Below are 25,806 nucleotides of genomic sequence, written 5' to 3'. Positions count from 1 at the left end.
GAAAAGATCAGACATAATAGGATGAATATACTGAATGATTCGTGTAGAGTTCAGGTATCAAACAGAAGGGTCTTCAGTTTCTTCTGAAATAAGGTGTAGCTAGGTTCTGTTCTGATTGTTTCTGTGAGGTCATTCCAAGTTTTCACTCCCAGGAAGGTGAGCATGGAGTGGAATATTCGCCTATACTTGAGATTTTTTGTTGTGGAGAGATTTAGTTGTATTCTGTTAAATCTCTCCAAAACAAAAAAACAAAGAGTTCTACGAGAGGAGGACCATGCCATTGAGAAGAGTTGAATAAGAGGAGTGGCTGAGTTTCCATAGAGTATGTGATGTATTATGCAGGATGTTTAGAATTTTATTTGAGATGGGATAGGTATCCAGTGCAGTTGTTTGAGGTAGGTAGAGACTAAGTCATATTTTTTCAGGTTGACTATAAGCCTTATAGCGGTATTTTGAATAATCTGCATTTTATGGGAAAGGGTGGCATTAATTCTCATGTAGGCAGAGTTACAGTAATCCAACTGGGGCAGGATAATAATAATAATAATTTTATTTCTTATATACCACCCAAGATCATCATCTGCACAATCAGGGCAAAATCATGTTGATAGAAGTATGGCCTGATGAGTCTTAATTGTCTCATGGTGTAGAAAGATTTCTTCTGGGGATGGGAGATTTGCGGTTCCATAGTTAGTGTGGAGTCCAGGATACAGCCTAGGATTTTGGAGGTTTTATCTATTGTTAGGGTACTGTTGGAGTGGAGAGTGACTCTTGGTGCCATCTGTTGGGCAGTGTGAAAGTAGAGAATTGGTTTTGGTGGCATTTAGCTTTAGCTTGTGGGTTGTTGCCCAGGTTTGGATTCTTTCTATGTTGTCTGAGATTTTTTTGGAAGTATCAGTTTGGCTGTCAGTTGCAGAGTTGAGAAGAATGACATCTGCATAAGACATTATGCTCTCATCTTCAAATCTGATGTCTCCGAGTGAACTCATGAACAGGTTAACTAGAATGGGAGAGAGTGTGGCGGCGGCCAAAAAAGCAAACAAGATGCTAGGAATTATTTTTTAAAAGGGATGGTTAACAAGACTGAGAATGTTGTAATGCCTCTGTATCGCTCCATGGTGCGACCTCACCTGGAGTATTATGTTCAGTTCTGGTCACCATATCTCAAGAAAGATATAGCGGAACTAGAAAAGGTTCAAAGAAGAGCGACCAAGATGATAGAGGGGATGGAATTCATCTTGCATGAGGAAAGGCTAAAAAGGTTAGGGCTCTTCAACTTGGAAAAGAGACAGCTGAGGAGATATATGATTGAAGTCTACAACATCCTGAGTGGTGTAGAATGGGTATAAGTGAATCAATTTTTTACTCCACCAAAACTTACAAAGACTAGGTGACACTCGATGAAATTACAGGGCAATACTTTTAAAACCAATAGGAGAAATTATTTTTTTAACTCAGAGAATAGTTATGTTCTGGAATGTGTTGCCAGAGGTTGTGGTAAGAGCGGATAGCATTGCTGGTTTTAAGAAAGGTTTGGACAAGTTCCTGGAGGAAAAGTCCATAGTCTGTTATTGAGACGGACATAGGGGTAGCCACTGCTTGCCCTGGAGCAGTAGCTTGGAATGTTGCTACTCTTTGGGTTTTTGCCAGGAACTAGTGATCTGGATTGGCCACCGTGAGGACGGGCTACGGGGCTAGATAGACCATTAGCCTGTCTCAGTAAGGCTCCATCCTGTTTATATGTTTTTGAAGGTGTGGTCTCTAGAATTGCACACATTATTCTAAATAAGGTCTCACCAGAGTCTTATACAGCAGCATCAATACCTCCTTTTCCTACTGGCCATACCTCTCCCTATGCACCCTAGCGTCCTTCTAACTTTCGCCATCGCCTTTTCAACCTATAAGTTAAGCGTGGAATTGTGCGTTGTTTCCAAGCCCTGCCCAGACTTCACCTCATTACACTCACATTACCTAGAGTTACCAGATTTTCCCGGACATGTCCTCCTTTTGATGGCTTTTCAAAACCTGGCACATTGGGTTTTGAAAAGCCTCTTCAAATCGCGTCAGACAGGGAGGAAGTCCACGCATGCTCGAATTTCCTCCCTGCCCAAAAAGAGCAGTCAGCGGGGGGCAAGGCTAGAACATAAGAACATAAAGCAATGCCTCTGCTGGGTCAGGCCTGAGGTCCATCCTGCCCAGCAGTCCGCTCACGCGGCGGCCCAATAGGTCCAGGACCTGAGCAGTAATCCTTTATTTATACCCTTCCATTCCCTTTTCCAGCAGGAAATTGTTCAATCCTTTCTTAAATCCCAGTACTGTACTCTGCCTTATAACATCCTCTGGAAGCGGATTCCAGGTGTCCACCACATGTTGGGTAAAGAAGAACTTCCTGGCATTTGTATTGAATCTGTCCCTAGGGCGGAATTAGGGTGGGGATGGGTGGAACTGGGCAGGCCTGGGGGCGGGTCTAGGGGTCTGGATTTTCTAATCGGAAAATCTGGCAACCCTAACCTTACCCCTCTCCTCAAATCACTTCATTGGCTCCCTATCCACCTCAGGGGGGGGGGGGCAGAGAGCAGGGGGTGGAATTCTTGGGCCTACCCCTGTTGAGCCCAGGCCCACCCAAAATTGGGTGTCCACCTATGCCACTGCTTCATACAGATCTGCCAGATAAAGCACATCCTGGTGGCCTGGACTGAGCATAGTCAGAAGCAAGATGATAGGCTAGGAGTGGAGGAATAGCCTAAAAGTTAGCAGGTTGAGCAATTGGGGGAGCCTGGTTCAAATCCCTCTGCTTCTGAACTTGGGCAAGACAATTGACTCTCCACTGTCTCAGGTACAAATTTAGGGGCCCTTTTACTAAAGGGCTTTCGAAGATTAGAATATGGGCTTAGCGTTTCTTAATGTGGGGCTTTGTTGCCTGCTAAGCCCAGATTCAATTCTGCACTTTATAAAAACATTTTAGTTCTTTTGTTTTTTTTCCAGGCAGTGCATTAATTTTGCAAAAAGTTAAAACGGGACCACTTAACGGCCTTATTCTATAAATGGCACCTAACTTAAGAACATAAGAATAGCCTTACTGGGTCAGACCAAGTAGCCTGTTCTCACGGTGGCCAATCCAGGCCACTAGTAACTGGCAAAACCCAAGGAGTAGCAATATTCCATATAGAATCCCAAAGAATAGCAAGATTCCGGAATCCCAAAGAGCAACAAGATTCTAGAACCCCAAAGAGTAGCAACATTCCATGCTACCGATCCAGGCTAAGCAGTGGCTTCCCCTGTGTCTTTGTCAATAACAGACTATGGACTTTCCCTCCAGGAACTTGTCCAAAGCTTTCTTAAAACCAGCTACGCTATCCGCTCTTACCACATCCTCCTGGCAACGCGTTCCATAGCTTAACTATTCTCTGAGTGAAAAAAAATTTCCTCCTAAATTGGTTTTGAAAGTATTTCCCTGTAACTTCATCGAGTGTCCCCTAGTCTTTGTCATTTTTGACGGAGTGAAAAATCGGTCCACTGGTACCCATTCTACTCCAGTCGGGATTTTGTAGGTTTCAATCGTATCTCCCCCCTCCGCCGTCCCTTTTCCCAGCTGAAGAGCCCTGACCGTTTTCGTCTTTCCTCCTACGAGAGGAGTTCCATCCCCTGTACCATCTTGGCCGCTCTTCTTTGAAGCTTTTCTAGCGTGGTAGGTGCCACGGAACATGGTACCTACCACATGTCAATCAAAATTAGACACTGTTTGTAGAATCACACCTAGCGGCGCCTAAATCAAGTTAAACGCTGGTAGGCAGCATAATGTTAGGTGACAATATCTGGCAGCACTATAGAAATGATAAGTAGTAGTAGTATATTAGGCTAGGGTTGTCTTGGCCTACTATACCAGCACCTAACATAGACGACTACCGGTGCCTAACCCAACTTCCACCCCTAACCATGCCCATTTTTTGTGTAGGTGCTGCTAGGTGCCTCGGTGTACATGCCTACTTTGAGCTGGGAGGGGCCTATCGAGTTAGGCACCTATTGGATAATTTTTTTTTTTTTTTAATCTTTATTGATTTTCAAACTTTGACAGTGCAATACAATTAATTGAACATAAAATACTACATAAAACGCACTATTAACTACACAAGCAATACATAAAACAATCATTTTCTCCCACCCTCCTCCCAATTATATAAGACAATAATTAATTTTTTAATTGTTTTTTATAATCGGTTTTTAATGGTGCTTTCAATTATCAGTGCCAATTAAGCCAATTAAAAAAAAAATTAAGTTAGTCACCCCCAAATTCTGTCCAGAGATACTACTGGTCAGCTGCCTCCCCATCCCCACCTTTATTGACAGATGATAAGCTACGTAATGTAAGGTCATGCATTTGAGCTGCAAATACCTGAGGGAACGGCACAGTTTAGGGCAGTGTATCGCAGACTGTGTGCTGTGACACACTAGTGTGCCCCAGCAGATTCCAGGTGTGCTGCATGATGCCGGCGAGGAGGAGCAGTGTCGGAGCCAGCTGATTGCTTACAGGATGTGCCTCTCGTGGCGAGAGGCACGTCCTGTAGTCAGTCAGCCAGCTCTGGCACCTCTCCTCTTTGCTGGTGCCTCTGCTCCTTCTCCCTTCTCGTCACCTCTCCTTCTGCAACCCCCCCCCTCCCCACTGGCAGTAATAGGAGGCTCAGGGCTGCAGCTAGACATCGATATGATGACGTCGCACATGCACACAATGTCATCACGTTGACGTCCGTGCATTTCCGGGTGCCCTCCAGCCGCAGCTCCGAGATTACTGTGCCACAGCTTTAAAAGTTTACAACACACCGATGTAGAGGGTGAAGAACATTTGTGCGCGAAAGAGGAGCAGGACTTGGGAGCGATAGTGACGATCTTAAGGTGGCCAAACAGGTCGAAAAGGTGACAGCGAAAGCTGCATGAGACGGCGTAAACCCAAGACAGAATCAGTCCTGTCGGGGTGAAAGCTGGCATCCTTTGTGACCCTTTTCACCAAGCTGCGGAGGACTGCAGGTGCACATGTGTGCTAAAAATACATTTTATTTTTTGGCTGAGGGGGGTGTATTTGCACTGATCAGCCCTGCCACACTGACACGTGCTAACTGATTAGTGCAAGATTTGCATGTGAGCCTAACTCCCCTGCCCCTGACCGATTAATTACAAAGAAATGTATATTAGTACCAGATCCCAGTATGTATCACATTAGGAAAAATCCTGCACTGTAATTATGGCAAACTGTATATATATATATAGTATATTATGTATATTATATATATTATATATAATATATATATTATATATATGTATATTATATATATTATGTATATTATATATATAGTATATTATAACTGTATATATATGTAGTATATTATGTATATTAGTATTAGACCCCTAGTATGTGCCAAGTTAGCATAAAAACTTGTATTGTAAACTTTAGATTGTAAGCCACCCAGAAGGACTGTCAATGGAGCGGGATAATAAAATTTTAATAAACTTGGAAACTTGGTACTGTAATTATTGCAAATCATAACCTGTTAACTGTATATTATGTATGTTTAACCGGAAACCCGTTCTGAACTCTTTGGGGAAAACCGGATAGAAAATGAATTAAATGAATAAATAACAAATGAAATCCAAAGTAGTTGGCAGTAAGAGATCATACGCTAATTTTTGTTACTGACTATGCGCTAATGGCAACGTTAACACATGGCCTTTACTATGGAAAATCGGACATTTTCCAGCCGGGGCAGAAAGTGGCCTTAATTAGTGCAAGTGAAAGACCCGCATAAGGCTTCGCTAAGGCCACCTTGTGATGCAGTTTTGTAAAAGGGGCCCCTTAGTGTGAGCGAACCACCAGATACTGTCACTTCAGGAGAAAGTTAAAGACACCTTTTCCCCTTGTTACTACTAAACGTTGTTCATGGACCTCGTCTCCGTCCTTATCTATCACTTATCTTTAAAGCTGAACCATCAATGTTAAATTCTCTCAACTCTAAACCTTGAGTTATTAATGCAAAATCCCTTTGATTCCATGTAGAGAACTGCAGGATACATGAAGTTGTGTTATATTGTAGCTAAGTCAAAATCCCCCTTTAATGGACTATTGGTCTAATATAGCATACACTGTATTTCTTATGAGCTGTAAGGAATGGTGTTCAAGGGTTCGCACTGGAGGGAATAGTTCAGACTGTAACTGAAAGATAATTTTTATAAAAGTGAGCACAAGACTTGAATTGAAACAATAGAAAAACATGAAGACAATCCACTTAACAAAGGACATTTATTTTTACGTAATATACATAAAAAACAAGGTTTTCTTTACAAGTTCATTTTTTTCCATGTTAATTAAAATATAAAAATATATCATCTCTTTTTTAAAAAAACAACATCTCATTGTTCTTATTTACATCTGTCAGGGGCGAGGGTGGGGGTTATGTCTTTGGGGGCCGTGAGTTCTGAACACGCCTTGTCGGCCTAGTTGGAGAGAATGCCACAATCTCGAAATGCTTCTGTTCTTCTGCATTGTTTGGGAAGGACAGGTGGCCCCGGTAAAGGCGTTTGATGAAATGCGCCTCACGCTGGTTCCGTTGGCTCTGTGATGCTTTGCGTGGCCGGCCCCGGCGGGTGAATGCCATATACCAGCTACCATGGCGGGCATTCTGGAACGCCGTGTAGTTATTCTCCAACACAATCTCTGTGAAGACGCAGTCCTTGCTCCTACCACTAGGCTGAATTGGAGGGAAATTAAAAAATACTTTGTATTAATGGAGAAGGAAACATACACCTCTACCTGTAATCACCAGATCCTGTGTGACAAATCAATTCAGCATCTGCCAGTGGAATATGTCTACAGCTCTACTTCTCAAACCAGTCAGGTTGTGAGGATATCCACAATGAATATATATGAGATAAATTTGCATACAATGGAGGCAGTGCATGCAGATCTCTTATGCATATTTATAATGAATATCCCAAAACCAGAATGGATGGGTGTGTTCCAAGGAGTCACTGCACTAGGCATACTCTAGGCCAGGGATCTCAAAGTCCCTCCTTGAGGGCCGCAATCTAGTTGGGTTTTCAGGATTTCCCCAATGAATATGCACTGAAAGCAGTGCATGCACATAGATCTCATGCATTAGTTGTTCCCTCTTTAAAAATAATAGGCACTCGAAGACCAGATATGTTCTCCATAGTGGGCCCCCAATGGTGGAATTCATTGCCCCAATACATAAAAATTGAAAAAGACATTTCTTCCTTCAAAAAATCCCTGAAATCATTCCTTTTTAAAGAGGCTTTTAATATTTAAATTTTATTTTAAATTTTATTTTACTTTACGAATTCTGTTTTTAAGAATCCCCCTGCTCCTCGATTTCTTCCCTTAAATGTTTTTCTTAATATAACAGATGTAACTTTTCCCCTCCTTTCCGTCCAACTGTTGTTTGTCTTGTCTGACTTCTAATGTTTATATATATTGTATGTTTTTTAACTTAAATTATCTTATTATTATGTACATCGCTTTGTATAAAGATATAGCGATTCATCAAATATTTAATAAACCTTGAAACCTTGAACCTTGAATTGGGGAAATCCTGAAAACCCGACTGGATTGTGGCCCTCAAGGAGGGACTTTGAGACCCCTGCTCTAGGCTTAGTACTGCTCATTATGCAAAAATAACAGCTTCAACAGTGGCGTAATAAGGGGGTGCAGTTCCCCCCTCCCGGATGCAGTCTCCCTCAGGGCGCTGGCACCCCTCATGCTTTCTGTCCCCCCTGCCGTGTGTGCACACCCTTTCCCTTCTCCCCGTACTTTTTTATCTTTGACGCAAGCAGCCACGAAGTAGCTGCTCGCATCGGCTTCGGCGCTTTCTGACATCACTTCTGGGACCCGCGTCTAGGAAGTGACGTGAGAAAGAGTGCCGAAGCTGGCGCGAGCAGCCACTTTGGATGCCAGGAAGGGTTGACTTACAAGAAGGTTTTGCTGGTGCCAGTTTCTGTATGTCAGAGCTCTTTAGATTCCACTAGGAAGTTACCAGAGAAAATTTATTTTCAATAGTCAGCATTATCTAGCATTTCCCCTTTGGATAATATTTCTTTGAAGGACATTTAGGATGCAATTTTAAAGAAGGACATAAATTTGAAGGAGAATTTAACTTAATTTAGCTTAATTTAGTAATTTAACTTAATTTAGTTTACAGAGAAAGTTGTAGAATTGCTTACTGAACCTGATAATAGACTGAATACAGTTGAGAAAGATTTAGAAGTGGTTACTAATAATTATGCCTTTTGTCAAAATGCCACTTTAGCAGCATCAAAAGATAATTTGATGATACACCTCCAGATCGAGAATTTAGAGACTGTTAATAGAACATGCAATCTACGTTTGCTTAATTTTCAGATGACTCATTATTTATCTCCTTTGGAGATGTTTAAGTAGTATTCTAAATATTGATCTTAAAAGTGTTTATTATTTTTACCTAGGGAATAAAGCAGATAAATCAAGAAGGAGAGCTAGATGTTTCTGATGTTACAGTGGGTGATTATCTGGCATCCAGTGATCACTTCATGGTACGGTTTAATATTAAGATGTGTAAAGAGAGGGCTAAACTTTTAAAAAACTAACTTTGTTTGGATGGGGAATTACATCAAGTAATTGTTTTCTGGATGGGAATGTCTGGAAAGAGTAGAAATTCAATGGATAAAACTGAAAGGAGTTATTGTAAGGGCGACAGACCTTTCTGTGAGGCAAATAAGCAAAAGTAAGTGGGAAAAAAAGCTGCTTTGGTTCTCAAAAATAGTAGCTGAGAAGGCAAGAAATAAGAGGTTAGCTTTCATTAGTTACAAAAGATCACAGAAAGAGGAAGACGGGCTAAAATATCTGGAAAAGTTAAGAGAGGCTGGTCGAGTAGTCAGGAAAGCAAAGATACAAATGGAAGAAAATATAGCTGACATGGTAAAACGGGGAGACAAGATGTTTTTTTTAGATAGATCAGTGATTGGAAGAAGTTCAAAAGTGGCCTTGTGAGACTCAAAGATGAAGGGGAGAAATATGTAGAAGCTGATAAAGAAAAGACTCAATTGCTTAACAAATATTTCTGTTCAGTGTACACAGCTGAAGCGCCGGGAGCTGGAACACAGAAGAGAAACGCGAATAGGGGTGGAGGAGTGGTAGGCCTTGATCGATTTTCAGAGGGTTGTGTTTGTGAGGAGCTAGCTAAATTAAAGGTAGACAAAGCAATGGGGCTGGATGGTGTATATCCGAGGGTGCTGAAGGAACTTAGGGAAGTTCTGGTGGCTCCGCTGACTGACCTTTTCAATGCTTCCCTAGAGTCGGGAGTGGTACCGGAGGACTGGAGAAAGGTGGATGTGGTCCCTCTCCACAAAAGTGGAAGTAAGGAAGAAGTAGGGAATTACAGGCCGGTAAGTCTGACTTCTGTGGAAAGCAATTTAATGGAAACACTTTTAAAACAGAGAATGGTAAAGTCTAAGGAATCCGGTGGATTACAGGACTGGAGGCAACATGGATTCACAAGAGGTTGGTCTTGTCAGACAAATCTGATCAATTTCTTTGAATGGGTGACCAGAGAATTAGATAAAGGGAGTGAACTAGATGTGGTGTATTTAGATTTTAGCAAAGCTTGGTCCACATAGGCGTCTAATAAATAAACTGAGTTCCCTTGGGATGGGCCCCGAAGTGACGGACTAGGTCAGGAACTGGTTGAGTGGAAGGCGACAGAGGGTAGTGTTCAATGGAGATTGCATTGAGGAAAGGGATGTTTTCCAATGGTTTGCCTCAAGGTTCTGTTCTTGGGCCTGTTCTTTTTAACTTTTTTATAAGCGATATTGCTGCAGGGCTGTCAGGTAAGATTTGCCTCTTTATGGATCATATCAAAATTTGCAATAGAGTAGACATGCTGGATGGTGTGAATAACAAGAAGAAAGACTTGGTGAAGGTTGAAGAATGGTCTGAAATTTGGCAGCTAAAATTTAATGCTAAGAAATGCAAGGTCATGCATTTGGGCTGCAAAAACCCGAAGGAACGGTACAATTTACCGAGTGAAGAACTTATGTGCATGACAGAAGAGCAGGAGTTGGGTATCATTGTATATGATGATCTTAAGGTGGCCAAACTGGTTGAAAAGGTGATGGCGAAAGCTAGAAGGATGCTAGGGTGCACAGGGAGAAGTATGGCCAGTAGGAAAAAGGAGGTATTAATGCCTCTGTATAAGACTCTGGTGAGACCTCATTTAGAATATTGTGTGCAATTCTGGAAACCACACCTTCAAAAAGATATAAAAAGGATGGAGTCAGTCCAGGGGAAGGCTACTAAAATGGTACGTAGTCTTTGTCATAAGGCATATGGGGACAGACTTAATGATCTCAATCTGTATACTTTGGAGGAAAGGCAGGAGAGGGGAGATATGATAGAAATGTTTAAATACCTACGTGGTGTAAATGTGCATGAGTGGAGTCTCTTTCATTTGAAAGGAAACTCTGAAATGAAAGGGCATAGGATGAAGTTAAGAGGTGATAGGCTCAGAAGTAATCTAAGGAAATAATTTTTTACACAAAGGGTGGTAGATGCATGGAACAGTTTCCCGGAAGAGGTGGTGGAGCCAAAGACTGTGTTTGAATTCAAGAAAGCATGAGATAGGCACATGAGATCTCTTAGAGAGAGGAAGAGATAATGGTTACTGCAGATGGCATGTTTGAAGGAGCCCGAGAGCTTGTCTCGACGGGCGTATGGTAACACGGGGCTGGGAGGCCTCGTGTTGCCCGCGAGGCAAGTTGGGGGGGAGGGGGGGGAGGAGAGAGGACCGTTAGTTAAGGAAACTTATTGGAAGGATTAGGGGAGGGGTTACTGCCTAAAGACAGGGCTAGGATAGGGTGAAGTCGAGATTAGGGGGGGGCGGGCAGAGGGAATGGATAAATCGGGACCCTGGAGGACTCAGTTGTCTCAGGTCCTCCAGGGCGGTTTTTCTCCTTCCCACCCTCCCTCGGTGGTGGCCTTAGTGGCTCAGGGAGGCGGGTCTCCCGAGCTACTGGGTGCTGGGGCTCATCCGGCGATGAGCCGGGGGGGGGGGGGGGCCGGCTGGGAGCCGTGCCTTGGGGTCAGGTGTCCCGGGTTAAAGGGGCATGAGGTCATGCCACCCCTCAGACGCTTGCTGTTTGTGGCGGGGTCGGGAGCAAAGGTTAATGGTTACATGGGGTAGCTCGGGAGGAGCTTGCTGATGTTGTTTGTCAATTGAGGGTCAATATGTTTATGAGGCTAAGTTATTCATGTTAATTTATTGTTATGGTGGATTAAATAAAGAGCTGCGGCTATATACCATAATAAAGTGTGTTGTTTTTTATTTAGGGGTGGGTTATGGAACAAAAGGGGTGTTGATGGATAGCAACAGAGACTATCCAGATCCCGCTGTTACTATGTTTCTAAGCTCACCAGACAATTTAGATCTCAGTAGAATATAACAAAGAAACCATTCTATTCACTGTAGTTGTTTCAATTGAAAAAAACAAAAACAAAACTATCTTTACTGAAGAAATATATTTTCACACTGTGTGTCATGGCCCAGTGGTGTGCCAGGAAAATATTCCATGTGTGCCATGAGAGATTTCAGAAATTTGACTTTATTTTTTTTAAATTCCCTTCATAAGTATACACTAGAATAGATGACATGTACGTCACGTATGCAAGAGTCTGACAATGTTGTGAGCGCCTGTGTGCGTAAGGATACAACCGCCCAGACAAGCATCATTCTTTGATGAGATTGGTCATTGAAAACTAAAGGCAAGTAATTTTAGTTATAGTTTTGAGCAACAAAGCAATCAAGGCTTTGTTACCATTTGGATCTTCTTATCTTTGTGAACTTGGATTTTCCGGCTCTGTTAGTTTAGTTAGTGTTCTCTCCCCTTTTTACTAAACTGCGGTAGAGGTTTCTACCATGGCCTGGGGCGCTAAGAGTTCTGATGCTGTTTCCAACGCTCATAGAATTCCTATGAGTATCAGAGCAGTGTCGGAGCATTTAGAAAGATCTACTGTGGTTTAATAAAAGAGGGCCTTAGTTAGGTGCCATTAACTCGTGCTTGAGTTCTAGTGAGCTGATGAATTACAAATCTAAAAAGAAATTGGTTTTCTGCTAGTCCGGTAAGGTCCTCCAGTATTATCCCCATGGTTGTTTTCAACGTGTCCAGCCATCTGGTTGCAGGTCACCCTCTTCGCCTGGTTCCTTCAATCTTCCCAAACACGATGTCCTTCTCCAATGATCTTTCTCTTCTGACTGTATGACCAAAATAAGACAGTTGTAACTTCATCATTTGAGCTTCAAGTGACATAGCTGGTTTGATCTCTCTCTTCCAGAATCAATTTGTTAGTTCTTCTGGTGGTCCACAACACTCATAAAATACTTCTCCAACACCAAAGCTCAAATGAGTCAATCTTCTTTCTGTCTTGTTTCTGTAGTGTCCAGCTTTCGCATCCGTAATTGACCACTGAGCAAATGAGTGCGTGGACAAGTCTGATCTTTACTTGGAGTTTTATTTCCTTGCTTTTGAATACTTTGTCGAGAACCTTCATTGAAGAGCGACCAAGTGCGATTCTGTGGAGTATTTCTTTCCTGCTACTGTGGTTGCTTTTTTGTTTACAAAAGAGCCCAGGAGATTGTAATCCTTTATAACTTCTATTCTATCTTCTTGAAGCTCAAAATCTTCATCATTTTCTGTGCTCATGATCGTCATCTTGTTTATGTTCAGTTCTGACAGAAAAAAAGAGAATGACTGCAGATGGTGGATGATGAAATGTGTGTTTGCTTGTCGACTGTTGAGCCGCGTTTTGAGTTAATTTGCACTCAAAAACAAGCTCATCCTTCACATTAATTAGCAATTCTATCTACTTTAGTTTCATCATTGTTACAATTAGCAATACATAGCTTAAAGAACTTTCAATAAATAACTCTCAAATTAATTTTTTTTATTGGTTTTGCAGTTTTATAATTTAAATTATGATGTGCTGTGAAAAACATTTGCTCTGTTTAGTGTGCCAGAGCTAAAAAAGTTGAGAGACACTGGTCTAGGGCAACTAAATTTAATTGAAAAGTCTTCCTTTAGCTTACACCTCGAATTTTGTATGTGGGAGGCGCTTTCTTTTTTGAAGTTTCCTGCAAATACCTAGTCATTTATGAGGGCCATTCCTATTTATTTTTGCAATCTATACATCTTGAGAATTTTTTGTCCGATAAGATAGTTAAGACACCTTCCACCCCTTTTACAAAGCTGTGTTGGGCTATTTTATCGCCAGTTATGGCAGTATTAGCTTCGACACTCATAAAATTCCTATGAGTGAGAGCTAATACCACCACGGCCGGTAATAAAAAAGCCCAAGGTGACTTCATAAAAGGTGGGGCTTAGGTTGTTTTGAGATAAATTCAGGTTAATTAGGGATTAAAATTTAATTTTAAATGCCTTAGTGTTCATTGTAGATTTTTCGATTATAGTTGTAGTGCCAATCTGGTCTCCCCTAGATGTGGGTTAGACCAGGGGTGGGCAACTCTGGTCCTCGAGGGCCGGAATCCAGTGGGGTTTTCAGGGGATTTCCCCAATGAATATGCACTGAAAGCAGTGCATGCAAATAGATCTCATGAATATTCATTGGGGAAATCCTGAAAATCCGATTGGATTCCGGCCCTCCAGGACCAGAGTTGCCCACCCTTGGGTTAGACACTTGATTTGTTTATTTTTGATGATTTTTTCTTTAGATATGCCTCAAGGTTTATTCTATGGATATGTCTCAAGGTCTATTCTTGTCATTATGTTATGTATAACATTATGTCAATTCTAAATAAAACAAAGAAACAACATACAGTCTCTTAAACTTCTTATATCAGTAGAGACAGCATACCAGCACAGGGCTGTTTGATATGCAAAAGATGGTTTGCGCATCATAACTCTACCCCCGGGAATGCTTAGGCTGGTGGTTCCCAAACCTGGTCCTGGAGGTACCCCAGGTTTCCAGGATATCCACAATGAATATTCATGAGAGAGAGATTTCCATGCACTGCCTCCACTGCATGCAGATCTCTCTCATGAATATTAATTGTGGACAACCTGACTGCCTGGGGTGCCTCTAGGGTTGGGCTTAGGAACCACTGGCATAGGGTGAATCGCTTACTAAAAAAATATACTGTAATGTGTGCAGGTGTACATATGGAAGTGCATGCAGGGAACTCACTTTTCCAATCAGCTTTCCCATTTTGCTCATACAGATGTATTTCTCACTCTCAGCCCCCTTGATCCTGACGCGGCTTCCGAAAGTGTCTGTCTCCACAATTAGCTTTGCTAGGAAATCAAAGCAAAGAGAAGGAGAAATAGCTTCTTTCATTGGTTTTGTGTGCTAGCATATACAAACACGATATCTTTCACTGGTTCTGTGTATAGATATGACCTCTTTCGTGGGTCCTAGGTGACAGGAAGTACAGATATAAATATAAGGTGTGTGGCACTGCACAGAAAGGGAGAGGACCTGGAAAATGAAGACCGAGAATTTACCTATCTAAGGAGTCTGTTTACTAAGCTGGGATAAGGCAATAATGCACGTTATTTGCCAATAAAACAGTTCATTATTAAGCAAAATGAATAACATTGCTTGTGTTTTTTAAAAAACTGCATTATTTATGGAAAAATAACAAGACCTCAAGAAGAGCTGTTATCTTTGTTCCTGGGAGCAACTTAAAAGAGCCATTTTCTTCACACAGTACCCAGCCAACCCCAGAAAATGAAGTAAAAGTAGTTAACGTAGCAGGGTTTAAAAAAGGTTTGGACAAGTTCCTGGAAGTAAAGTCCATAAACCATTATTAAGGTGGATCTGGGGAAAATCTACTGCTTATTCCTGGGATAAGCAGCATGGAATCTGCCACAATACCTTTACTGTTTATTGTCTGGATTTACTGACTATACAGTGTTTTAAAACTGTGAAGATCTTTAGATCTATCTATTGACCTGCATCATTTCCAATTAGAGTTATCAGATTTTCCTTCAGGAAAATCTAGATCCATGGCCAGCACCCTCCCCCCCCCCCCAGAACCACCCAGTTCCTCCTCTGTCATACCCTGTTCTGCCCCCTAGCTCCCCGGACATGTTCTCTAAAGGAGGACATGTCCGGAGAAATCCAGACGTCTGGTAACCCTATTTCCAATAAACTTTTGCATCAAGATCATCGATTCCACAGTTCTCATTCTTTGCTTTGGTTTCTCCTGTTTTCCTGTGGAACAATTGGTGAATTTTGTCCACTTGTCTCAGAACTCCTGGTTGTTTAACATTTGAATATTAGGCCCATGTAGACAAAAATTGAAGTGGGAACCCCAAGAACTTAAACTTGACATATAGCGTAAAACAGAAGAAATAAAAACAGAAATGCAAAGACATCTGCTATGCATATTTCCCATTCCAGTTAATAAGTTCAAAATAAAACACTTTTTTCTATCTTTGATGTCTGGACATTTTATTTTTCTATCATGTTTGGTCCCAGTTTCACTTTTCTACTTTCCTGTATTATGCTAATTCTCTTTCCAGTTGCTGCTCTTCATTTGTCTTTTCTCCATTCTCCTGTTTCCTCATATCTTGTTCTGTTCCCACTCTACACTGTCTCTGACAGTGATCTTTTAGTTTTTAGGTCTTTTCTCTCTTTTTAAAAATTTTCTGCCTCTGTCCATTTAGTTTGCACCATCTTCTCTTTTTTACTTTTCACCTATGAATTTTCCATTTTCTTCCTAGCCTTCCCATTTCTCAGCTCACTCCTTCTTGAACCTCATATTTTGTTCCATCTTTCATCTATTCTCTATTACCACATTTCTACCTTCTGCACTCACTATCAAATAAGATAACCCCCTACCTTCATCCACTATTCCACTATTCCAAGCACTTCCCTCCATCTTGCTTCCTCTAAACTGCAACCCAGAATGTCCTTCCTCTCCCCATCCCACCTCACCTCACTCCACCTTTATGCTCTTCCATCTCCTTGTCCCTTCCACTAGACCCCCAGCATCTTATCCTCCATCGCTTTTCTCTCCTACCTCCCCCCCCAATGGTCCAGCAACTCTATTTCTGTTCCGTAACACACATAGTCCAGCATTTTTCCTCTTCTCTTTCCTGTTGTCCTTTCATTCTTCCTCTACTCCCCATAGCCCACATCTCTCCCCTCTCTCCCTGCCTTTGTGGTCCACATCTCTCTCTTACTCCCTTTTGCCCCTTGGGTCCAGCCTCTCTTCCTTTTTCTTCTATTTCTACTTCCTTCTGTCTGGCATCTCTCGTTCCCTCCTCCTACACCCCTGGATCCAACAACTGTCATTTTTCCTCTCTTCCTACCATTCTCTCCATCTCTCTCCCCTCTTCCCTCTACCCCAAGATCCAGCATCAGTCCCCCCCCCCCTGCATTGATATCTCTCTCATGTTGTCCAGCATCTCTCTCTATTCTGTTCCCTCCTCCTCCAGCATTTCTTTTTTCCTCCAGTAATACATCCTGGAGCATTCTGTCTGATGTGTTCTATTCAGAAACAGGAAGTTGCATCAGAGAGGGTGGAACTATCAAATGGAAGGCTCCAAGATTCACCAAGCAGCAGTGTGAGTGAATCACTGCGCTTCTGGCAACCCCTGTAACAGACATGCATTAAGGTAGACTGGGAGGGGAGAGGAAGATGTTGGACCCCAACCAATGCTGGCCCTAACAAAGGTGCACTGCGGCTGCATGGGCCTGAGCCCAAAATGGGTGGGCCTTTGCTATGAATGGGAATTGTTCCTGCCTCCCACTACCCATCAGGAAGACCTCCCCCCAGTTGGTGTCAGGAGTGGATGCTGGAGTAGGAGCATTGAGGGTGAGGGATTGTTGAAATGGGATTGAGGATATAGGAGGTTCTTAAAAGGGAATCAGAGTTGGTACTATTTTTTGTAAGTACTGGCCCTGCTGTTTAAATCTAGCAGATCTTATATAGGGCTCACAATGTTTATGTTGCTGCAGCATGGTAGCTGCAGCAATGCAAAAATAAATCTATCATGGTATTCATTAACCTGTGGTCTATGTTCCCTCTAAGCTGAGCACATGAGCAATCGCTCATACATTCCAGCGTCGCTCACGTATTTTACATGACTGCTCACAAAAATACTCCCAAATCGGGAAAATTGCTGGTTTTAAGAACTTGTTGCTCACACAAAAAGATTTTTTTTAGATCTTGTTGCTCACAGGAGAGAAAAAATGTATATGCACCTGGCCAATCCTTAGGGCAGGGCTGCCCAAATCTGGTCCTTGAGATCTACTGGCAGGTCAGGTTTTCTGGATATCCACAATGAACATGCATGAGAGAGATTTGCATACCAAGAAAGCAGTGCAGGCAAATCTCTCTCATGCATATTCATTGTGGATATCCAGAAAACCTGGCCTGCCAGTAGATCTCGAGGACCGGACTTGGGTTGCCCTGCCTTAGGGGGAGCACTGTCATAGGGGGAGCATTGCCTGTGGTACAGAGGTACCATAGGTTAACGAATCCAGCGGTAAAGTAACGTTAATCAAAACAGTGCAAAAATCTGTCATTTTCCTGTGGCGTAGTAAATGGTTCATAGTCAAAAGCGTGCCCGACAACCGAGCGCAGGACTTAATCGCGCCAAAGAAAATCCGTATTTTAAAGGGGTCTGATGGGGGGTGTTGGTGGGGACCCCCCCCCCACTTTACTTAATAGAGATTGCGCTGGCATTGTGTGGGGTTTGGGGGGGGGGTTGTAACCCCCTCATTATACTGGAAACTTAACTTTTTCCCTGTTTTTAGGGAAAAAGTTAAGTCTTCAGTATAATGTGGGGGGTTACACCCTCCACACCCCCCAACATGGCAGTGTGAGGCAGCACGATCCCTATTAAGTAGAGTGGAGGGGGGTCCCCCCCACACCCCGTCAGAACCCTTTAAAATACGGGTTTTCTTCTGTGCGATCAAGCCCTGCGCTCAGTTGTCTGCGCTGGGTTGTCGGCACGCCTTTGTCCTCGCGTGCTTTTGACCCGTCACCGTAGTAAATAGGGGCTTAAGAAAGAGAAGCAAGATGGAGTGCTGGTGCAGATTGTAGAGGAAGAAGAATCAAAAGCTCCCCTGTCAAGGGTGGAGGATAAAGAGGAGAGGAGGAAAATGTTGGCTATACTGTAAATAACAAAGTCAGAAAAGTATACTGGAAGCATCTCGGTGTCAGGTCAAAAGCGCGCCGGGACAAAGGTGCGCGCAGACACCTGAGTGCAATGCGGAGGCACGTGCCGAAGAAAATGACTGTTTTAAAGGGCTCCGACAGGGGGTGTGGGGGGGGGGGGAACCCCCCACTTTACTTTATACAGATCGTGCCACGTTGTGGGGGCTTTGTGGAGGGTTTGGGGGGTTGTAACCCCCCACATTTTACTGAAAACTTCACTTTTTCCCTAAAAAACAGGGAAATAAGTTTCCAGTATAATGAGGGCGGTTACAACCCCCCAAACCCCCCCACAACGCCGCCGCGATCTGTATTAAGTAAAGTGGGGGGGGGTTCCCCAACAAAGCCTCCAGTCGAAGCCCCTAAAAACACTCTTTTTCTTAGGCGCACGCTTCCGTCTTGCGCTCAGTTGTCGGCGCGCGCCTTTGTCTTCGGCGGTTTTGTCTATGAACCAGCATCTCGGTGAAGAATTTTAAAATCAGGGGAGACAACTTCAGGTGAGATCCTAAGGAAGAAGTGGGCACAGCTCTGCACTCTACCCTCTCTCTCTCTATAACCCAGTGATCCCCAACCCTGTCCTGGAGCACCACCAGCCAGTCGGGTTTTCGTAATAGCCCTAATGAATATACATAAGAAAGATCTGCATATAATGGAGGTGGCAGATATGCAAATCTGCCCCATGCATATTCATTAGAGCTATCCTGAAAACCTGAGTGTCTGGTGGTCCTTCAGGACAGGGTTGGGAACCACTGCTCTAATCCACATTTTAGTTAGAAAAGGCCGGACTGTGCTTCAAAGCCATAAACCATAAAGTCACTTGTTTCTTACCGAATCTGTTGCCATCCTCTGCAGTGGCACTGACCCGCTTGCCGTGGACCTGGACATGTTTGCCACTGGTGCGACTGTAGAGCTGGTACTCGCGCATCTGACGTCGGCTCAGCTGGTCACTCATGGTTCCCTGGTCCCTCACGTACTGGTTAAAATTAGGAGACGGTTCATTCTGCCCCTTTGTTTACAAAGGGAAAAATAAAATCATTGTGTTTTCGGCAGGGTTAGAAGGTGGGACACAGGAACGGAGGTGAGAGAAGGGCCAAAAATAAGCAGAGAAGCACCTCCTCCACTAAAAAACAAGCAAGCAAAAACCCCCCCCCCACATAAAATAAGAACCAGCTATGGCATGCGTGAGCTGGTGTAAGATCATAAAAAAGTAAAGGGCGGTGATGGGACCGGAAGAGGTTTTGTGACAATCACCAAACAAGGACTTGTTAATATAATAATAATAATAATAACTTTATTTTTGTGTACCGCCATACCCCAAAGAGTTCTAGGCGGTTCACATTAGTTAGACAGAGATTACAAGTGGTTACATATCAAATTGATCATAGAGTTGCAAACAGCAAGGCGAGAGTAGTTACAAGTGGTTACATATCGAATTGATCATAGAGTTGCGAACAGCAAGGAGAGAAGTAGGGGGGAGAGGAGGGAGATAGGGGAGGGGAGTAGAATGAACTTCAGGACAAATAATCCAACCAATTATAACACCCACCCCAACTCCTCCTCCTCTTTTGCTTCATCTCCTTGACCATGTCCCACTACGCATCTCCAACCACAGCCCCCTTCACACCCATGACATGATTTCCTTCTCACCCCAATCATACCCTCTTTCTCCATCCCTTTCACTCCAAGTACATTTTCTGACTTACCCCAAACTCACCTTTCCCCTCATAGTAGCATGTGGGCGTCAGTCAAGAATAGGCAAGGAGGTGCTGAAGGTAATATAAGGAACCTGCAGTATAAGGGGAACGAATGACATGGGAACATAATTTGTCCCTGTCCCAGCAGATAACCGTGGGAAACCATCCGGTGTCATTCTATAGTGTCTATCTTAACCTCTGTCCTTCCACACCAGTATTCTTCAATGCAAGGCTTGAGGGCCAGTGGTTGTGCCCATTCATACTCTGATTCGTTCCTCTCTCCTTAATGAATGTGGACGGGGACAAATTCTGACCCCCCCCCCCTGTCATTCTCTAGCAACTTACAGGGTACCTTAAATCACAGAGAGTGCAGCAGGGAGCGAGTGGGTTCAGGGTGCAAGAAATGGAGTAGGCTGGACACAGAGGTATATTGCAGGCTGTTTGATTGTGTAGGTGATGTAATAATAATAAACTAAACTAAGCCTTAGGTTTATTTATACCACAAACAGTTCAAAGCGGTTTACAGAGGAAGAGACTGTACATATAAAGCGAAGATACAGAGAGTAATTGTCAAGTGTATTGGTAACCAGTTTTCAATTACAAGGAGGGACAGGAAAAGGAGGAGAGATGGTTAGAGTTTGGTAGTTTGGCCGGGAGGGAAGGGGTTAGAGAAATTTATCAAAGAGGTATGATGTATATGTACCGTATACCTTTTTTTTTTTTTTTTTTTGTCTTACACTTTTAATATGGAACTGTATTATTAGGTCACTGATTGTCTTATGCCTTTATTTTTTGTTCCTATTTATATTAATTTTATGATTGTTTTCTGCTTAGATGCTGCAATTTGGACTGATGACACAGAAATAGTTACAGTAAATAAATTAATAAATAGTAGCATGTTTCCAGGCTGCAGTACGGAGAATGCAGCAGGGAGTTGCAGAGAGCAGTGTGGAGTGTACAATAGGGAGTGTGCATAGAAAGGGTGTACGCAGGGCTCAGGATCTTGCAGGGAGTACGAGGTGCAGCATGAAGGGTGCAGAGACGTAGAGAACGACACGGGGACAACTTTTTCCTCGTCCCCGCAGGAACTCAATTTCCCTGTCCCGTCCCCTGCACAAGCTTTGGACGCTTATAATTTTAAAATGTTTGAGGCTTTTGCAGATGAGGACAGAGCTTAGGTATTGGTGGAATGAGGCATTATGACATCACAATCTGAGCTCTAGAATGTTGCTACTTATGATTTTAAGGTGTTTGAGGCTTGCACAGATGAGGACGGAGCTTGCAGGAATGGGGCAGGGACAGGAAAAGAACTCGCTGGGATGGGACAGAAAAACGAGTTTCCGTGGGGATGGTGAAAAAGTTGTACCCATGTCATTCTCTAGCAGAGAGCAACAGATTTTGTGGGAAACACAGGATGCAACAGGGAATATACAAAGTGCAGCAGGAAATTTCAGGGATGCTGGGTATAGTATAGAGCAGTGGTTCCCAACCCTGTCCTGGAGGAACACCAGGCCAATTGGGTTTTCAGGCTAGCCCTAATGAATATGCATGAAGCAAATTTGCATGCTTATCACTTCCATCATATGCAAATCTCTCTCATGCATATTCATTAGGGCTAGCCTGAAAACCCGATTGGCCTGGTGTTCCTCCAGGACAGGGTTGGGAATCACTGGTATAGAGTGTATGGGGTGCAGCACAGAGTGTGAGGGTTTAGTGTACAGCATGGAGAGCAGTGGCGTAGTAAGGGGGAGCAAGGGGGTTCGGTTCACCCCAGGTGCCGTGTTGGTGGCTCCCCCCGCCCCTTCCCATCCCTCCCCCTCCACGCACGTGCTCCCCTTCCCCGTACCTCTAGTTGAAGTTGTTTGCAGTGGTCAACAGCGTGCTCTTCGCAACCCCATCAACTCTCCCGCTGAATTCACTTCCGGGTGCCGCACATAGGAAGCGACGTCAGAGGGAGAGCCGACGGGGGTTGTGAGGAGCATGTTGTTGACTGCCACGAGCAACAACTTCAACTACAGGTACAGGGAAGGGAAGGGGGGGGCATGTGTGGGGAGGTGCGCGGCATGTGGGATCAGGGAAGGAGTGGGGGATGGAGATGAAGGTGGTGCTAGGGGTAATGGAGAGCCCAGGATATCATAGTGAGTATGTGGACAGTGAGGTGTAGCTTTGCAAGGTGCAGCATACTGTAGAGCCGTGGTCTCAAACTCGCGGCCTGGGAACCACATGGTACTATTTTGCGGCCTGCGGTCTGTACTAGTGCTGCCCACCCTTTGCAGCATCCTCTGGCTTCCCCCCTGGCCTCCCGCTCTTACCTTCAGATAATTACCGCAGCCTGAAGAGAGGATTGCCAGTGCTGTAGCAATCCTTGCAGGCTGCCGTCATCCTCAGAAGCACGTTCCCTCTGCCACTATCCTGCCACTGACGTCAGAGGAGGGGCAGGACTGCGGCAGAGGGAACATGCTGCGATGGCCGATGGCAGCCTGCAAGGAATGCTACAGCACCGACGATCCTCTCTGCAGGTTGTGGTAATTATCTGAAATTAAGACCGGGAGGCTAGGGGGAAGCCGGAGGACACTACAAAGATGGGGGAACATGCAGGCTTTTGGGGAGGGGTGGGGGGGAGAGATTTATAAACCATAAAGAGTTTTAGCTCATGCAAAATTGTCATTTCTTTAATAAGCTCAACGTTGAGAAATGTAAAGTATTACATGTGGGAAACAGAAACCCGAGGTACAACTATACGATGGGAGGGATGTTATTGAATGAGAGTACCCAAGAAAGGGACTTGGGGGTAATGGTGGACATGACAATGAAGCCGATGGCACAGTGCGCAGTAGCTGCTAAGAAGGCAAATAGAATGCTAGGCATAATCAAGAAGGGTATTACAACCAGAACAAAAGAAGTTATCCTGCCGTTGTATCGGGCGATAGTGCGTCCACATCTGGAGTACTACACCCAATATTGGTCGCCGTACCTTAAGAAGGATATGGCGATACTCAAGAGGGTTCAGAGGAGAGTGACACGTCTGATAAAAGGGATGGAAAACCTTTCATACACTGAGAGATTGGAAAAACTGGGACTCTTTTCCCTGTAGAAGAGGAGACTTAGAGGGGATATGATAGAGACTTACAAGATCATGAAGGGCATAGAGAGAGTGGAGAGGGACAGATTCTTCAAACTTTTGAAAAATAAAAGAACAAGAAGGCATTTGGAAAAGTTGAAAGGGGAGAGATTCAAAACGAATGCTAGGAAGTTCTTCTTTACCCAATGTGTGGTGGACACCTGGAATGCGCTTCCAGAGGACGTAAAAGGGCAGAGTACAGTACTGGGGTTTAAGAAAGGATTGGATAATTTCCTGCTGGAAAAGGGGATAGAAGGGTATAGATAGAGGATTATTGCACAGGTCCTGGACCTGTTGGCTGCCGCGTGAGCAGACTGCTGGGCACGATGGTTCTCAGGTCTGACCCAGCGGAGGCATTGCTTATGTTCTTATATTTTTCACTACATAAGACGCACCCTTTTTTTTCCCCCACTTTTGGGTGGGGGGGAAAAAAGTGCATCTTATGGAGTGAAAAATACGGTATTTTTTCTGCGGCCCTCCAAGTACCTACAAATCCAAAATGTGGCCCTGCAAAGGGTTTGAGTTTGAGTTTGAGACCGCTACTGCAGCGTGTATGAGCTTCAGTGTGTAGTAAAGAGTGTGTAGTCTGTGGAGTGCAGCAGAAAGTGTGCAGGCTGTAGTAGGGAATGTGTAGGATGCAAAGTGCAACAGGGAGTAAGTGGGATGGAGGGTGTAGTGGGGAGGATGTAGGGCCAATACGCAAGGGCAGGTGCAGTCTGTAGCACTGAATGCTCAGGGTGCAGTGAAGTGTAGGTTGTAACATGGAGTGAGCAAGGTGCACCACACTAGGGAGTATGAGAGATGCAAGATGTAACTGGGAATGGGTGGGGCACAGAGTGGTGCAGATCACAGGTGTAATAGGGAGAGTACAGGGCACAGGGTGCAGCTGGGAGTGTACAGGTTGCAGGGTGTAGCAGGGAGGGAGGGCACAGAGTCCGGCAGGGAAAGTGTGGGGTGCAAGGTGGAATAGGAGGATTCAGGGTGTGGGGGTGCAGATTGTAACAGTGGAGGTTCAGGGGAATGCATGTGTACCGAATGTAGGTTATAGCAGCGAATGTGCATGGAGGTGCAGGGTGTAACAGAGGGTGTCGGGAGTGTGCAGCATAACAGGGAATGTGTGGGATGCCCTGTGCGGTTTCCAGCTAGGACCACTTCGCACGACGCCTAGCCTGTGCTTTCTTGCAACCACACTCCGGTTTCTTCGCTGATGGGAACTGTCTGGCTTCAGGACAAATTATTCAGTGATCTTTGCTCCTTTGCATCCGTTTCCTACTTCTCGGCCTTTTTGTTCCCATTCTCTGCCCGTTCCAGGTCACAGGGACCCCCACCCTTGCAGGGTGAGCGGAGGGCTCAGCGATCACAGCCGTATTCTCCGTGTGCAGGGATCCCGAGAGCCCTTCCCCGCCTGCCCCGCACACACTGAGCTGGGAGCTGAAGCATGGATCTGCCCCCCCACCCCCCACCCCCGCCGACGCTGCCTTTCATGAACCATCACTCCATTCAGGGGCTGTCCACTGAGACGGTCTGCAGACTGCCTAAGTCAAGAAGTTTTTGGAGTCCATGGTTTTTTTTTTCAGTGACCTATTTTTTTTATTCTTCCAGATATCCTACAGTTTGACTTTTTATTCCAACTCATCGGTTTGTCTAACTGCATCTACATACTTAGCGCTCCAGCTTTCCCTCGCCCCCAGCAGCCCCTATTTTCCTCCCTGTATCTGGTTATTGCCACTGTTTTTCCAGGGGTGAAGTCGGAATTAATGGTGATCAGTGAACAGAAGGTCACAGGGACATGTCGCGGCATTAATCGTCCAGCATAGTTGAAGACAAACACAATCAGTAGGCAATGGCTTTCCATCCCTTCACGTTATGCATAATCCCATGCAGATATATCTACATTATAAGCACAGATGGTATAACTATATATGTAAGTATGCTATAGATTGTTTGTACAGTGGGGGCTCATGCACTCTGTGTGTGAAGTACAGACAATGCAGTATAGTTGTCCATACTGGTACACACCGAAAGTCTATCCTGTTTCCAACTGTGGCCAACCCAGGTCCCAAGTACAGGCAGAAACCCAAAGAGTAGCAACATTCCAGAACTGAGACTGTGATGTCATAATGCCTCATTCCACCAGTGCCTAAGAGTCAAACTCATCAGTGATGTCACAATGGCTTGATTGTCCTATACCTGGCTCACATAAGAACATAAGAGCTGCCATACTAGGACAGACCAAAGGTCCATCAAGCCCAGTATCCTGTTTCCAACAGTGGCCAACCCAGTTCCCAAGTACCTAGTAGATCCTAGTAAAACAGATTTTATGCTGCTTATTCTAGGAATAAGCAGAGGATTTCCCAATAATGGCGTATGGACTTCTCTATAAATATAAGCAAGAAAAGGATTTTGGATCTAGATCATTTATTTCCTTTTTTTCCCCCAGTAGTAGCTCAGATACAGTAAATATCTCCCTGTCTCTGAAGGGCTTAAAATCTAAGCTAGTTCCTGAGGTAGTGGAGGGTTAAACAGCTTGGTGAAGACCACAAGGGGTGGCAGTAAGATCCGTATTGTGGCTTCCCTGCTTTAACCATTAAGCTGCTTCTGCACTCCAAAGACAGATATAGCATACGTGGTGTATATTTACACCTACTGTGTAAACAATCTATAGTCCACATATATACGTGCACACACATATATATAAACAACATATGCTTATTCTGTGTGCACAATGCATACACTACATAGGAAAGGACAGACACATGAGCAATACACATTTTGG

The 25,806-nt window shown here is 44.0% G+C and overlaps 1 protein-coding gene across 1 annotated transcript in view; it reads right to left on the bottom strand.

Moving 5' to 3' along the window:
- Positions 1-6,440: 6,440 nt before the first annotated feature.
- Positions 6,441-25,806, bottom strand: part of FGF17 (fibroblast growth factor 17) — a 30,779-nt gene continuing 11,413 nt past the window's right edge. Inside the window, exons 2-4 of the mRNA XM_033950044.1 lie at positions 19,044-19,221; positions 14,234-14,340; positions 6,441-6,737 (exon numbers count right to left, since the gene is read on the bottom strand). Coding sequence (XP_033805935.1) covers positions 6,441-6,737; positions 14,234-14,340; positions 19,044-19,221 — 582 coding nt within the window. The remainder of the gene's footprint in view (positions 6,738-14,233; positions 14,341-19,043; positions 19,222-25,806) is intronic.

Source organism: Geotrypetes seraphini, chromosome 6, assembly GCF_902459505.1.
Source record: "Geotrypetes seraphini chromosome 6, aGeoSer1.1, whole genome shotgun sequence".
Taxonomy (NCBI): Eukaryota; Metazoa; Chordata; class Amphibia; order Gymnophiona; family Dermophiidae; genus Geotrypetes; species Geotrypetes seraphini.
The sequence above is the reverse complement of the archived record's forward strand: the minus strand, read 5'-3'. Positions and strand labels throughout refer to the sequence as shown.